We start from the raw sequence: 16,183 nt of genomic DNA, 5'->3' as shown, positions 1-16,183 counted from the left end.
CATTAGTCCACATCTATTTGTAGCCTTTGGTAAATTAAACCAACATCCAAAACCCTGTCAATTCAGAACATCTAAAAATGCTCAAGAAGACACAGAAAATATATTTTAGAAACTGGCTTATCCACTAGAAAGGAGAACAATTGGACACAAAATACAATAGCCACACAAAGAAGCAAATCCATGGAGTCAGTAAGCCCTGGAGCCTGGGACTGCCCTGAGAGAGACTGTGCCAATCCTTGGAGGCTTTGGGCCTGAATTAGAATGACCCTCTGAACTCTTGGGACTGGAGACCGATTCTCGGGCTATGTGGGAGAGGCCACAGATGGGAGATACCACCGAAAATAAAACTAGTACACTCTAAACATGGCATACTCAGTTGGCCAATCAGAAAAAAAAAAAATACCCCACAGAGAAAGACAGTGAGAACACATGCCTCTCTCAGCCTTGCCATTGGGTATCATGCCAAAAGAAGGGAAAAGAATAAAAGAATCTCCCAGGATATTCCTAACCACAAATCTACAACTGGGTTTAGAGCTGGAATTCACATTTTCTCTGTGGCCTGGAAAATCCTAAGCCAAACTTGTAGTTTAAAGTTTAAAGTCATCTGGCCTTTTATAAATTAGCCTCGGGCTTCTCCTTCCATGTATATGTGTAGATATATATATATTACCATAGGGAAGCAATCACCAAGATCTAGACTATGACAAAATTTTCCAGTACAAATGTAGCAGATTTTATTTTCCAAAAAAGGCTGGAAAGTATCTCCTGTCTTATATCGTTTTCTACAATATGACCTTGCTATTTCCCCATTAAAAGGAGGATCCCCCGTCATCCTCTTGAATGGAGGCTGCCCTTGTGACTATTTTGACCTTTTGACGATGGCAAAGTAAAGCAGTAAGGCTGTGTTGGTTGCAGATAAAAACCATTAAGTGACCTAGCATCTTCCACTTCTTAATTCTTAAATCAGCTGCTGTGTAGCAAGTGCAAATAACCCAACATTACCAGAATATGAAAAGCTCGGTGATCTTAGAATTAAGACAAGTATCTCAGAACAGTACAGTATCTACTCATGGAAGTAGTGGGCATAGGGGGAAAGTCATTTTAATGTAAGTTTCCAACTGAATTTACAACCTTGTCTTTTATCGTAAGTGAAAACCACTTGGTTTCCTTTGGAACCACTGATTTCCTGGAAATACCTGTTCTTTAATGAAAGTCTAGTTTTTTTCTTTTTTTACTCCCCATATTAGATGGGAGCATACCTCACTTATTTTCATGCTTCCATGAACTGTCTTTTATTGAAGTCCAGTTATTCTTCATTCTGTCCTTCTACATCTCTAAATACGCTGACCTCCAGGTCAGTTATATAATCTCACTTACGGTTTTAGCAACTTTGCCATGATGTTCTTCTCTACCATACCCTGTGCCACTTTCCAATCATATCAATATTGAGGCAGGTGATACTTTCAGTATTCCAGACTCAACATTACTCTAACTTCCAAGTTTTGATGGACATCATCTTCCATATGCTTCAGGAGCTAGCCACATGCTTTGGACCAGTTCATCACTCGCAGCTTTCTCTCCTCTCAAACTCTCAAAATCTAAACATCTCTTCTTTGACCAAAGCCTTTAATTTTCTTCTCCTGGTCTTATTATTATGGGATTTACTCCTTTCTTACCATGATCTACAGCTTTTTAAGTTCTCCCATAGTTTATCAGAATCTTCCTCATCTCTCTCATTCCTCTACTCAATGGGTTTCTATAGTCAGACAATTCTTTATATTTCCTGAATATTTTTCCTGATATACCTACTGTGCTGAACTCTGTTCTTATTAATATCCTCTCCTTCTGGTAACAGATTCAAATGCAATTTTCATGCTTCCCTCATATGGTGGTTGTGAAAAGTTAATGAGTTAATATATAATACAAAGTGCTTAGAAGATCGCCTGGCTCATGGTAGCCATCCACTAAATTATAGCTCTCGTTGTTATCATTCATATCTCACTTCCTCAAATGGTATTGTAAAAATCGATCACAACTAAAAAAAGTCACTAGAGCTGGAAAAACATATAAAGTAAGAGCATTTTAGGCAGCTGTCTTTAAAGACATCCCAGACCACCACGACATTTTCTTTAGACTCATAACAAAGTTAATAACTTATTTTTAAAATGTGCAAAATAAAGTATTTTTCTCCATACTTTATGGTTAATAACATACTGACACATGTATGTGAAGACAAAAAAACAAGAATGTACACCAGCAGCTTACAATCATGAACTATCTGAATAATGTTTAAGAATAAACCTGAGTTGATTTAAGAGAAAGCAGATGCTCAGTATAGATTAATTAAATCTTTGATTGTCAGTGTCTTTATTGAAGATAGCTACCCCACTAAAATCAGATGTAGGATGACTGTGACTAAATAGTAAATTATGTTTATATTCACTCTTTCCTAGTGAAAGATGTATGATTTGAAACCTTTTTTGTTTTTCAGATTTAAATGAGCTCTCCCTGAAGTGTTATACTGAAGACATGTGCCAATACAAGGTGATCTATGGTCCTGCTGACTCTTAAGGAACATTAGCTATAGTATAACTACCAACAAAGTTTTCTTGTTTTTTAACCAATTAGTGTTTTCAGGTACTAAAAAGAAAGTATAAGGCAATGATAGACATTATTATGTACACTTACCTTGAGTTTATGTTCTTTCCTGTTTACAATCACAGCTGTAATTTGTTGGTCCATGAAAATCAGTATAGTGACCAACAAAGCCGGGATAGCAGCGGCAAGGCACACCCACCAGGGGTTCCCTCCAAACGGTGGAACAAACCAACCTCGGTTTGGACTTGTTGGCTTGAAAAAGATAGAGGACATTTTTCAGAAAATTATCAAGTTAATGTATACCATTCAGTGAAAAATCAATGGGAAGACATGCTTTTATATTTGGAAAATCAACATATTGAGACATGTAAATAGCTGTGAGCTGGAGAATAAGGATTATTTACCAAAACCTTCCCAAAGGATGTAATTTTTGAGGCAATTCTTTAAAGAAAAGAGAGGAAGAATATGGGCTGTTAGAAAAGAAGTGAATGGCATTTTGTGTATTTGGGATGATTTAAGATAAGGACTCAAAATGTAAGAAAGTGATTTAAGTTTAAAGAGCAGCCAGAAAAAAACTCCAAATGTAATATTCAGTAGAAAGGCAGCAAGAAATTACCAAACCACCATGAATGTTGTTCATGGGTTGTAGCAATTATACTGAAGTTGTTTCTACCATTGCCAAATTTTAACAGCTTCATAATATGTATAAAAAGCCACAACTTTTTTTATAAGTGAACTAATGTAAACATTCTTGTCTCTTATTTTATGTATGAAATAATGATCTACAATAATTGGGCAAATTCTAGGAAATATCACAAAACAATGGAAAAAATTGTGATTTTTGCAGTTCTTAGTCTGTTTTCCATCAGTAGATCATATGTGTCTACTACAGAAAAAAAAAAGGTTTTCCTATGCTTTTCCTTACTTTCAACAATGCAAATAAAAAAACTAAAATAGAACACTGTCTGTGAATTATTTTCTCCTTATTTGCTATGAAGAAAGTTTCACTTATCTTCTGAGGATATTCCCATCATCTGTCTCATAATTCTATCACTGAATCTAACCTCATTTTACTACAATTAGCAGATGTGGGCTTGTCAGGGAAAAAAAATTTGTTTTACTCATCAATGCATTTCAAATCTCCAGTTTAGAGCCTGACTCAATATTCAATAAATATTAAATCAATTGATTATTGAATTAATGAGAACTTATCTTTACTAATGAATATGTGATAGCAGAGACAATTCAAAAAGTAATGTTTCTTATAACATACATATCCCTTCCTCATTATGTAGTTAATAAACTAAAACTGCAACTAGGTTAATAATTCTTAGCAAATACATGATTTCAGTAGTGGAGACAGTGAGGATTATTCTAGAAAATAGATGAAAGACTTGTAATGAAAAATTAGCTAGGAATATATTTAGGAATGACTGAAATGTAAATTTTATCCATTATCTACACATATGATAGGTTCATAAGTAATTATTATATCTACTTTGTAATAATTAAAATTCACATTATATATAAATGTGTGTAGTAGGTAGTTTCATAGTATGAAAGAGTATTAAGACTAGACATCTGGAGGCTTGGGTTCTAACTTCATACCTTGACATTACTAGTTTCATAATCTTGGGCATTTTGCTTAATTCTCTGAGCTTCAATCTTAACTTTATAAAATCAGGATGATGACCAGCCTGGACAATATAGTGAAACCTTATCTCTACAAAAAATTAAAAAATTAGCTGGGTGTGGTGGCATGTGTCTATAGTCCCAGCTACTTGGGAGGTTAAATGTGGGAGGATTCTTTGAGCCTGAGAGGCAGAGGTTGCAGTGAGCTGAAATTGCACCATCACACTCCAGCCTAAGCAACAGAGCAAGACCCTGTCTGAAAAAAGAAAAAAAATCAGGAGGATGATAGCTACATTACATACTTCTCAAAGTTATTATATAGATCAAGGTAATAAGGTATATAAAAATATTTCAGATATTTAAAAAATATTCTAAAACTATAAGGCAGAGTTTGTAATAGTATTATCAATTGTGTTAAATAAAAAACCTAGTCTTGACATTTAATTGTAGTGAAGAAATTAAATTACATGTATATATGAGCCTAAGAGGGACTGATTTTGAAAAAAAAAAGTGAATAATTGTACAAAACTAACTAAAAGAAACACAATAAACTAGGGAGAAAGAAAGAAAAAGAGTTCAGGAATGACCAAAAGATAGACATTCACCCACCTTGAACTCGCTTGGCACAATTAGTTTTGGAGTGTCCACGCCCACCAGGGCATCTATTACACAAAAGATGAGAATGGACAAGATAATGGCGAAATCACTTATCAGTTTTCTTGCCTGGAAAAAATAAAAAAGAAACCAGGAAGCATTTAGTACCAGATACATATATTTGTCTATGTTTGAACTGAATGAAGAAATTTGTATTTGCTAATAGTTTATAACAGCTTCATCAACCAATTGAAGGAGGTATCAGAGTGCATAAAGATTATTGTTAAATTGTTTTTGTAGTAGTATATCACCTGGCTAGACATAATCTAATCCCAAAGAACAGGTTGGGATGTGTGTGTGCAGCATGTGTGTGTGTGTGCGCGCGTGCGCACGTGTGCAGGGAGGGCAATCAAATAGAACATATCCCTGAAATACTGTATAAACTCATCCTGCTTGCAACGTGAAGGTCACCTGGATAAGAATGAAAACTAAGTGCACATTATAAAAATTTGCACAACGTAGAAATTGTTTATTATTTGGGAGGCAGCACTGTGAGTACAGTACAAATCTCATAAGACAGCCTGAAAACACCAAGAATCTAGCATGGGATTGCTTAGAAGTTCCTGTCCCTGGGTGAAGTAAATATCAAGACCTCAGAGTAATGTCAAGTGATGAAAGATGAAAATGTGAATGGCTGCACTAGCTTTGTCAAATAAAATATTTCTCAATCCCGGTTAGTTGTCACTGTGGGACATCTCTTCTCCACCACTTCTTGCATGTGACTGCCACTATCTGATAACCTTCCAAATTCCTAAGTACCTCCCTCTGGTCAGGACAAGGTCTGAGCTTTAAAGAAAACAGCATTAAACTAAGATCATTCCCATGAAGTGAGTGAATATTGGTCATTTGCAAGTTGGCAAGGGGAGCATAGTACCATTTGGTTGCTTGAGATTGCTCTGTAGTCTCTAGTAGCACTAATGAGGATTAAGTGCATTACTAGAGCACGGATATCTGAGCTTCCCATATGGTGGATACACATATTAGCACATAATTTAATCATTCAACAAAAATTTACTCAGTTCCTAACACTTTTCTTGGTGCTAATCATACCACAGTAAATAAAACAGATACAATCCATGTCTTCATGAAGCTCATGCCAAGTTATAAACAAGGAAGCCTGCTCCTAAATAAAACCAACGTTGATTCAGAGGTTATGTAGATATCTCAGGGTGAGCAGTCAGTTTCTGATGCTGCTGGATGAAGGGAGATCAGTGACGGGCTGAGGGGATGCACAGTTCTGAAGACAAAGGATTTCTTGAAAAGAATAATATCGCTTCAGCCAGGCAGTCAACAGAAACTAAAATAAGGAATGAAAATTACTTGGCAGGGTGTGTGTGGTAAAGGCCCTAATGTTCAACGCTCGACCTTTATCAGGTATCAAGAGCCTGATACTAACTGGCTGCCGGATCAAAGTTGTTCCTTTTGGCCAGTAGTTCCTTTATTTCTTGGAGGGTTAGATTATGCTAGGTTTAGCTTTCTCGAAAAGTACACATTGAGGAACAGAAGGCGAGACTTTTATGGGCAAGTTAACATCAATTATACACAACAATTTTAAGAACCAATAGATGGCACGAATCAATTTGGGTGGACAATATAGTACAGCAGTTAGGGGCATAATTACTATTGGAACTCCTGCACCATTATTTCCTATTTGTAAATACCCTTTCTTAGCTTCAATTACTTCATCTGCAAAACATAGCCAAAATAATCCCTATAACTTCATTGGTTTCTTATCAGAATTAAATAAGAAAAGTCATGAAAGTGTTTAACAATATTGCCTGGAACATAATAAATTCTTCTAATATAAGTTAATTATTGTTATTTAAAGTTCCAGAAGCTCTCTTGGCTGCAGAGACCACTAAAATAACTAAATGATCTACTGTCAGGAGGTCTTTGAAATGAAACTTGAAATCCAAGAAACAAAAAATAAAAGCCCATTAATAACATGGGACTGCCACTCAGAGCTAATTTTGGTTTGAAGTATCTGGAATCACACACAAAAAAGGATGTTTCTCAGGGGGTTCTATACTGGAGGAAACTCATTTATTTAGTTTTGTGCAAGTAGTGTTGACACTGGCAGTTCAGGATGGTCTGGCAAAAGATGGTCCTATGAAGCAGTTCAGGAGTATGTCAGGAAGTTACAACCACCCCTCTAGACCAGTAGGTCATAAATCACTGGAGGACCAGAGGTCATTGCAAAGGCAAAGTGGAAGTTAGTTCTTATTTATCACCCTTACAATCCTCACCTAGAAAATACAACTGGTAGGCAACACAGATGTCCTATAAGTTGTTTTAAAGAAGAGAAATAGTTATTTAAAAGGCAGATAGCTTTCCTCCTTTTTTTTTAATAAACAGGAGAAGGGAGGCCAGGTGCGGTGGTTCATGCCTGTAATCCCTGTACTTTGGGAGGCTGAGGCAGGCGGATCACCTGAGGTCAGGAGTTCGAGACCAGCCTGACCAATATGGAGAAACCCCATCCCTACTAAAAAATACAAAATTAGCCAGGCATGGTGGTGCATGCCTGTAATCCCAGCTACTCGGGAGGCGAGGCAGAAGAATCACTTGAACATGGGAGGTGGAGGTTGCTGTTAGCCGAGATTGTGCCATTGCACTCCAGCCTGGGGAAACAAGAGTGAAACTCCATCTCAAAAAATAAAATAAAATAAAATAAAATAAAATATGAAATTAAATTTTGAAAAAAAAAAAAGGAGAAGGGAAATAGTAGAAAATAAATTCAATCTGCAATTCTTTGGTAGAAATTTCCATAGACCTATACCTCTAGCCCCGGTGAAGGACAGACCTGCTTGACCAAGATCACTACCAGGCACCTGGGCAATTCTGCTTCTTTAGTTTGTAGAAAAGGCATCCTCAGCCTTCCATATATTGGACACCCTGCAAAACCTACATGGCAAACTGAACCTCATCATTGAGGGCCCACATATGGGGCTCCTAATTTGGCTGCACTACTCCAAGAGATAGTGAGATCAAGGCACATGATCCAAGTACCAACAAAGAGAAGGTTCCCTGGAAGATCTATATTGCTTTAAGAAATTATTTAAGGTATAGTAATGTTGAAAGAAAAACAATGATGTTTTTTCAGACAAATATATCAGCTGTATTTTAATTTGGGTGTTGGTTACACAAATGTATAATCTATGAATTTTACTATGTAAATTAAAGCTCAATTTTAAATATACTGCAACACCCCCCAAAATCCCAGAACTTCCAAATCCAAATTAGGGTTGTCTTTCAAATTATTCTCTTTGGGAAGCTATTTATTTATTTTAATGGTATTGCTATTGTTCCAAAAATTAAAAATTCCCTTTATAGTTTTAGTACTGAGCAAAGACTCACATTATCCACATTAACTATCACATGTATGAAGGATCCACAATCCTATCTTCTTTGAAGTGTAATCTTTTTTGTTTCAAAATTAATATGTGTTCACTGTAGAATATTTAGAAAAAATAGGTAAGAAAATATTTATAATGAACTATGTAGGAATACATTGTAACATTTGCAAATATATCCTTTTCTACACATTTATGTCCATATATATGTGTACATATAGAATTTTTCACATACTGTTTGATATTTTGCTTTTTCTACTTTTATTCTATTTCATGTGATATTTTCTATAATAGTATACAATATTGACTCTACAGTATTATCCTAAATGGTTATCCTAAAATCTACTTTTCTAATACTCTACTGTTTAGAATGCTTTTAACTTTTCACTATAATGAACAATATCATAAAGAAATCTTTGCACATATATAAGAATGTTTCCTTAGAATAAATTCCTGTCAGAAGAATTACTGTATCAATGCCTATATAAAAATTTAAGTCTTTTGGTATGTAATGCCAAATTATCTTCTTGAATGTTACATTGATTTTTCCAATTTTCATTCTACTCAACAATACACAAATTACTGCAGATACTTTGTAAAGTTAAATCCGTTCAAAGCAAGAGAAATTTGTCACCACTGAGGATATTCAAAAGAATATAAAATTGTCAAATCTCCTAAAATTTCATTTCTGTAGCTTAATGAAGCAACTGAATTTCTTACTCCATTCTGAACTCTCATATTTAATACACAGCCTACATCGATATATCACCCTCTAAAGATGGCATTAACATGTATTCTCAAAAGTATCTCATTAAACTTCATAAACCACATATTACATGGATAGAAAGTAAATGCAGAATTATCAGTGGATATGGAGTCAACTCTGATATCAGGATACGTGTATGGAAATAGTTCATCAAAAATCACAGCCAGGGTGATATATCCTGTATAATATACACACTTCTATTTCCACTTCCTTCTCCTTAAATTGTGCAATATTAGTTTAGTTACAGCACAAATCACTCCTGGAGAGTGTTTATTATTAAGATATTCATTTCTGAGATCTTGGATCCAAATTAAACTTCATAGTCAAGGAAATTGATTTTTCCCAGACCACTGTTGTATTCAACTCTAAATCCCCTAATTAGAGAAGACAGGTAGGGGTACTATTTTAGCAGATTATTCATGTCTTACTCTATACTAAAATGAAACTTTAATTTGAGCTAGGCAAAACTGACACAGAAGTAGAAAGTGCCCTAAAAATGTCTAGCAATGAGTACATACAGTCTACTAGATACACTCTGGAGTCTGTAAATGAGACTTCTCAGTCTGACTTTAAGGAGATAGGAACTGCTCTCTTTGGGCCCTTCTCACAGTTTTAAACACATTTAGAAAGAGACACCTATGCGATTTTCTTTCATCATTTGTTTTCCCTTTCATTTCATCAAACTTGGTCTCTTTCAAAAACTCCAAAAACATCCTGTTATGTAGGTCAATCTATCAATAAAGATATCAAATTAGAAAGACATAGTTCCTAATTCTCTACTATTAACAGCTATTACTGGTAATGGTTAAAAGTAGAAGTGCCAGAGTTTTCCTGAGAAAACCTGTTCCCTCAAGATTTCATGCCCAAATCTGTGGATTCAGAGGCCTCAAATCTAGCTTGAACAAACTTCATAAATTGTGGTTGTCCATCCAAATCAAATGTTAAGTCTCTCCTGGCTCAAACTTCAATATCTTAGGAATATAAATTATCACAATCTAAGAGAACACAAATTAAGATAATTAATAGATAGCAAGAGCTTTCCATTAAATATTTTTAAATAATATATAGATGTGCTACAAAACTCCTACCTTAATTTATGAAAGACAGAAAGAGAAGCATGCCTCAATTAAGACTGTACTGCCTTTTTTATGAGACCAGTTGTGAACTCTTTAACTTTTGTTTACTACTTTTAATTATAAAAATGAATAGAAGAAAAATATTTCTGCCCTCTGCAGGATTAATTAGACAGTATCTCAATTAATCTGCTTAAATATTTAAACTACCAAAGCAAAGAAGAAATTAAGTAGATGGGAAAGAAAATCCAAATAAACATATGCTGTTCTCTCCTTCTTTGGAAAAACAACCTAATAAATCTGTTATAAACATAATATTCATGAAAGATGATACTAATTATTGAGAGAGTCATAATCATACAGACACCAACAGTGAGAAGCTAGTTAATTTACAGGGGAAAAATGAATTGGGTTTTTTGGAAAGCCCAGAGGACATTTGGTTTTCACTTTGCAAGGGCTACAGCTGCTCCTAAATTAACTAGAGGAAAAAAGCCACGCATCTACAGAGCAGTTCTCAATGGATAGGGCTGTTACAAAGAGGCAAGGACAGCAGCAGGCACCCTGTGAGCTCTCAATACATTTTAACTCACGATGTCAGTTCCTCTAGTGATCATGGTGCTTAGAAAATGCCAAACACAGTGTAAGAAACCATTTATTGTAGATGAAAAACAAATTATGCCAGACAATTATGGGTCTTTCAGTAATCACAAAAAGGCATCAAAATAACCTACAAATTTTGGAATTTTATTCCCCAGTAGCCAAAGCTATAAAGCACTATAAAAAAAGAACATTAATAGTAGTCATGGCAATAATCATAGTTCACTGTATTTGATTTAGTAATATCCACTATAATCAGAATTTAATAAAAGGAAAAGTCTGATTTTGACTCTAAGATTTTAGTGCCATAAGTTCTAAGTCAAAGAGACTTGGGGAGCAAAGAAGAGAGATGAACTGGAGAATTTATCTGCATAGGGCTTGGAGCTTGACAATGGGAAGTCTATTGGAAGGAGAGTAAGCCTAGTGAAGTGGTTCAGAAAAGATACTAAGGAGACTTTGGCAATCACTAAAAGACGTTTACTTCCATTATGTCTCAAAACTAGGCAGTAGAACAAGAGACACAATGTGTGTATACCAGAAGCAAATGATCAAACCACATGGAAAACACTATGTCCAATCTGGTTACTATCTTCTAAATTGAAACTTAAAATCTGGAGCTAATATAGAAAAGGGCAGCTGGAGGATTTGGGAATATGGAAAACACATCACAAGAAGAATGATGGCATACCTAAAGAAGTTGTAGGGAGAATTTGTCTTCAGATACATGAAGTCTATCTCAGGAAAGAGAAATTAAGTAGTTCTATGTAGCTCCAGATGGCAAGTGCAGATCCTGTGGACAGAGGCTATGGAAAGGTAGATTTTTGTTTCTATCAAGAATGCCTGCAGGATACTAGGATCCTGTTCTAGGAAGCATTTAGGCAGCATGAAGAAGACCACATGTCAGAGATGACATTACACTAGATAGTGTTCAAAGTCCTAACACTAAAATTCATTAAGATTCAATTATTAAAATTGCTTGACTATCTAATAGAGTCTTCTTAGATATAACTCAAATAAATCAGTATAATAAAGGGATCCAAGGCCTAAAAGATGTTTTTATAATTTACATTAATATACAATAAAAGTTTTAAAAGTATAATTAGTTAAGTCATCTGTATAAATTAGACAATCCCAAAATGGAATAAGAGACCATTATGTGTTAGTGCAGGGATTTCAATGTTGTTGACTTTTCTGTGATAGATAAATAAGCTGAAAGTGCTCACGACCAAGAGGTTATCATGGTTAAAATTATTACTTCTAGCCATAGACTGCCTCTTTGCAACCAGTAAAAGTTTTCTCAAAATGTTTTGGCCAATCACTGCTCCCAGCCTATTTTTCTTAGGGCTCAATTCAGGTTGACTGTATTTTTATTTTTGGTCATATGTCTGTAAGAACTGAAGTATTTGTATAGTCTTTGTTAAATGTTTAACAGATTAAGTTGTGTTTATTACCAAATATCCCTTTGTCATTCTTAGCAAAATAAGTATAAAAACAAATTTAGATTAAAAACAAATTTGACTTCAAAAATTACTTTCCTTGATATAAAACACTTCAAGAATCTGGAAATTTGATTCTTCTTTAGTGACAGCAAAGTCGTTTGCTTTGCTATCACTACAGAAGACAAGTACCACCCAAGACTGCGAAACTAAGTGAGACATATAACAGAGGCCCATTATTTCTTACTCATGTTTTAACATATTGTTTTAGTTTGACAGTTTTTACCATTCACCAAGATAATTTCTGAGAGAAAAAGAAACCAGAAGGGGGATGTCTCCTGATTCTTGTTAAGGGCTGTTTATAAACTAAACACATCCAATTTTAATAGAATGGCCATAGAACAAAACGTCAACAAAAAAATCATGGTTCTAGAATATAGCTAATTGTAGAATTCTAGACTTTCCTGTGTTTCATGCCAACAAAAACTAAATGCATCACCCAAATAAAATGCTCCTCATGTTTTCATTAGTTTCTGAAGCCCCACTCTTCAAAGAACATTCTGCATTATCTAAATATAGCATAGAAGTTGTTATAGCTATTGATGCTACCTGGAATTAAGTGATTTTATTTATATTTAAATAAACGAACCAGGAAGTATATTAAAAACACCTCATGATTACACCAATTCATCTGAGGGTTAGAATTAATGCATATTCTAAGGAAGAAAATTAGAAAAGCAAGCAATTCTTTAAGAATGGCATTCTTGGGCCTATTACATATGCCAGCCACATAGAATGTAACTATATCAAAGTACCAATAATTCTGCCTAATTCATGGGGTTCTGGGGCTTTCTGATTTCTACTAATCCTAATACTGCTCTGTTTTTAAGCTATGGTTTTCATTTTGCCACCACAAATCTATGGCTTTCTGATTTCTATTAACCTCAATGCTGCTCTATTTTTAAGCTATGGTTTTCATTTTGCCACCACATATGCCCATAAGGTGTGTGATGGCATCTTTGTTCTTTGTTTATGATCATTTGTTGGTGTGGGACTCTGGAAGAACATTTCATGTTAATGCCCTAAGCCATCTGCCACAGAAAATCACAGATTATGCTGTGATATTCCTAATGGAAGTTTTGATGCTGAAAGACTTTGACTAAAGACTAGAGGCTGATATAACAGACCAGTCACAGTGTGAGATAACAGATCGATACACCCCTTTACAAAGAATGGTGAACACAAAAAAGACTGTCAATGGAGTACTTGTATTTGACGCATGTTCCACTCAGCATTAGGGCTCCGTAGAAGTGTCTGATCTACAAATTAAATACCTGATAGACAGGCTAGCAAAGGTAATCTGTTTCATTTTAACTGCTCATAGTCATGGATTGCTAGTGGCTCTGTGAGGGATGGAAAGAGTGGGTCATTGACCATGGCCTCAGCAAAGGTAATGAGAGCCAAAATGAGGGGAATTGAAGTGTAAGTGTAAAGGAGAAAGACTGCAGTGGAATAAAATTATCACAAAAGGACTGTGACAAGTTTAATTTGATAAAGAAAAACCTGGAGTGCCACATGCAATGGATATCTTTATTTGTCACACCAGATTCATTCTCTATCCCCCTCTACCACACTCTCTGCCTTTGGAAGTTAACTTGTGTGGTCTACTATGGGCTCCCCAGTCTTATTCTCTGGGACACCACACCTTCTCCTGTGGTTTCCATATACCCTAACTTCACCTTCATAAATAATGTCTTTATTAAATCTTCAAATTATCTTAATTTGAGAATACTATTTGCTTCCTGCTGGGATCTTAACCCCTACACCAAATATGACTTTAAACTTTTGATCAGACCAGGTGTGGTGGCTAACATCTGTAATCCCACTGCTTTGAGAAGCTGAGACAGAAGGACTGTTTGAGCCCAGGAGTTCAAGACCAGTCTGGGCAACACAGTGACACCCCATCTCTACAAAAATAAAAATAAAAAATTTTCCATGCGTGGTGGAATGTGACCATAGTCCCAGCTATTCAGAGACAGGAGAGAGGATCGCTTGAGCCCACGTGGTTGAGGCTGCAATAAGCCATGATTATTCCACTGTACTCTGGCTTGAGTGACTGAACTAGACCACATCTCATTTGAAAAAAAAAAAAGAGAATAAAAAAGATTTTGATCTTGGGTGGCTCTAAGGATAGGTGATGTTATTAGCTGAGATAAGGAATATAAGGAATCAGATGCAGTGGCTCACGCTGGTCTATAAATAATGCCTTTATTAAATCCTCAAATTATCTTAACTTGAGCATACCCTTTGCTTCCTGATGGAATTCTGACTCATAGACCAAATATGACTTTAAAAGTTTGATCAAACAAGGTGCGGTGGCTTATGCCTATAATCCCACCACTTTGGGAGGCTGAGGTGGGAGGATCACTTGAGGCCAGGAGTTCTGAGGTGGGAGAATCACTTGAGGTCAGGAGTTTGAGATCAATCTGGACAACACAGTGAAATCCTTTCTCTCTCCCATCCTCTAGAACCCCAAAAAAGAATACAGAAAGATGAGTAAATTCAATTTTGTCAAGAAAGCCAACAATGTTTTGAATTTGTCTTTGCTGCATGACAATTGTGAATCATCCACAGAGACTGGCAGACGTGGTATGATAGAGATAATTATATTTTGCAGATTTGTAAGGTTTAATTAATGCTATAAGCCTAGAATAGTATAGGAAATGTAATTCATTTAGGAAATGGGGTCAGAAAACTCTTTAAATTTATAAAAGTACTAGAGATCAAAAGGCTGTTAATTGTCACCTAGCCAAGCTCTCCCTTTATAGGTGAGGTAACTGAAGTTTGTAGTTGGCTATCAAAGAGCACATTGTTAGTTAATGGTAGTGCTGGCACTAGAATCTACAGCTCCTGAGTTCCTACACATTGTGCTCTTCCCAAAAAATGCAGCACTAATCTGTACTTGACTGGTTTCTACTACTCAACAAGTATTGAGCACTTAGTCTGTATCCAACCTTGTGACAGTTGATCTGACTAATAAAAGAGAAGTATAACTGTTTTAAAGTAGTATAGTCTTAACCAACGACTCATACAAATGTTTAAAAATGAAAGGAAAAAAGAGAAATGACTGTATAAGCTAAAGGAGAATGAGACATTTTTCATGGCAAGAACATTGTCATTCAGCATTAGCATTTTGAGTTTTTAAAGGTTTCATGTGAATTGTTGGTGCAAGGAAGGAACTAAAAATAGCCTCGATTGTTTCCACAACTATAAAAGCCTGTCTTATGTATAGTTTTTAAGCATATGTTTTAATTATAAAACATTATATAAGAATATATAAGACTGTATACACCTGTCTGCACCTACCTATAGAAACTGAATTTCTAAATAACAGCTTAAATTAAAACATATTTTGGTAAATGAGACATAAAAATGATGTTCTCGGGCCGGGCGCGGTGGCTCATGCCTGTAATCCCAGCACTTTGGAATGCTGAGGCGGGTGGATCACGAGGTCAAGAGATCGAGACCATCCTGGTCAATATGGTGAAACCCTGTCTCTACTAAAAATACAAAAAATTAACTGGGCATGGTGGCACGTGCCTGTAATCCCAGCTACTCAGGAGGCTGAGGCAGGAGAATTGCCTGAACCCAGGAGGTGGAAGTTGCAGTGAGCCGAGATCACGCCATTGCACTCTAGTCTGGGTAACAAGAGCGAAACTCCATCTCAAAAAAAAAAAAAAAAAAAAATGATGTTCTCAGCCAGGCACAGTGGCTCGCACCTGTAATCCCAGCACTTTGGGAGGCCGAGCCAGACAGATTACCTGAAGTCAGTAGTTCAAGACCAGCCTGGCGAACATGGTGAAATCCAGTCTCTACTAAAAAATATACAAAAATTAGCTGGGCATGGTGGTGTACACCTGTAATCCCAGCTACTCAGGAGACTGAGGCAGGAGAATCGCTTGAACCCAGAAGGTGGAGGTTGCAGTGAGCCGAGGTCGTGCAACTGCACTCCAGCCTGGGCAACAAAGCAAAATCCTGTCAAAAAAACATGTTGTTCTTATTATTCATTTATGTATG

At 35.8% G+C, this 16,183-nt stretch overlaps 1 protein-coding gene across 8 annotated transcripts in view; it reads right to left on the bottom strand.

Moving 5' to 3' along the window:
- The window catches only part of SLC4A4 (solute carrier family 4 member 4), a 495,962-nt gene that overhangs the window by 38,120 nt on the left and 441,659 nt on the right, over window positions 1-16,183 (bottom strand). For all 8 annotated transcript variants that reach the window (XM_012464424.2, XM_064367811.1, XM_012464425.2 and 5 more), the window contains 2 exons: window positions 4,840-4,953; window positions 2,689-2,850 (listed from right to left, as the gene is read on the bottom strand). In XM_012464424.2, the coding sequence (XP_012319847.1) occupies window positions 2,689-2,850; window positions 4,840-4,953 (276 nt within the window). The remainder of the gene's footprint in view (window positions 1-2,688; window positions 2,851-4,839; window positions 4,954-16,183) is intronic.

Source organism: Aotus nancymaae, unplaced genomic scaffold, assembly GCF_030222135.1.
Source record: "Aotus nancymaae isolate 86718 unplaced genomic scaffold, 86718_ANA_hifiasm-v0.15.2.pri h1tg000006l, whole genome shotgun sequence".
Classification (NCBI taxonomy): domain Eukaryota; kingdom Metazoa; phylum Chordata; class Mammalia; order Primates; family Aotidae; genus Aotus; species Aotus nancymaae.
The sequence above is the reverse complement of the archived record's forward strand: the minus strand, read 5'-3'. Positions and strand labels throughout refer to the sequence as shown.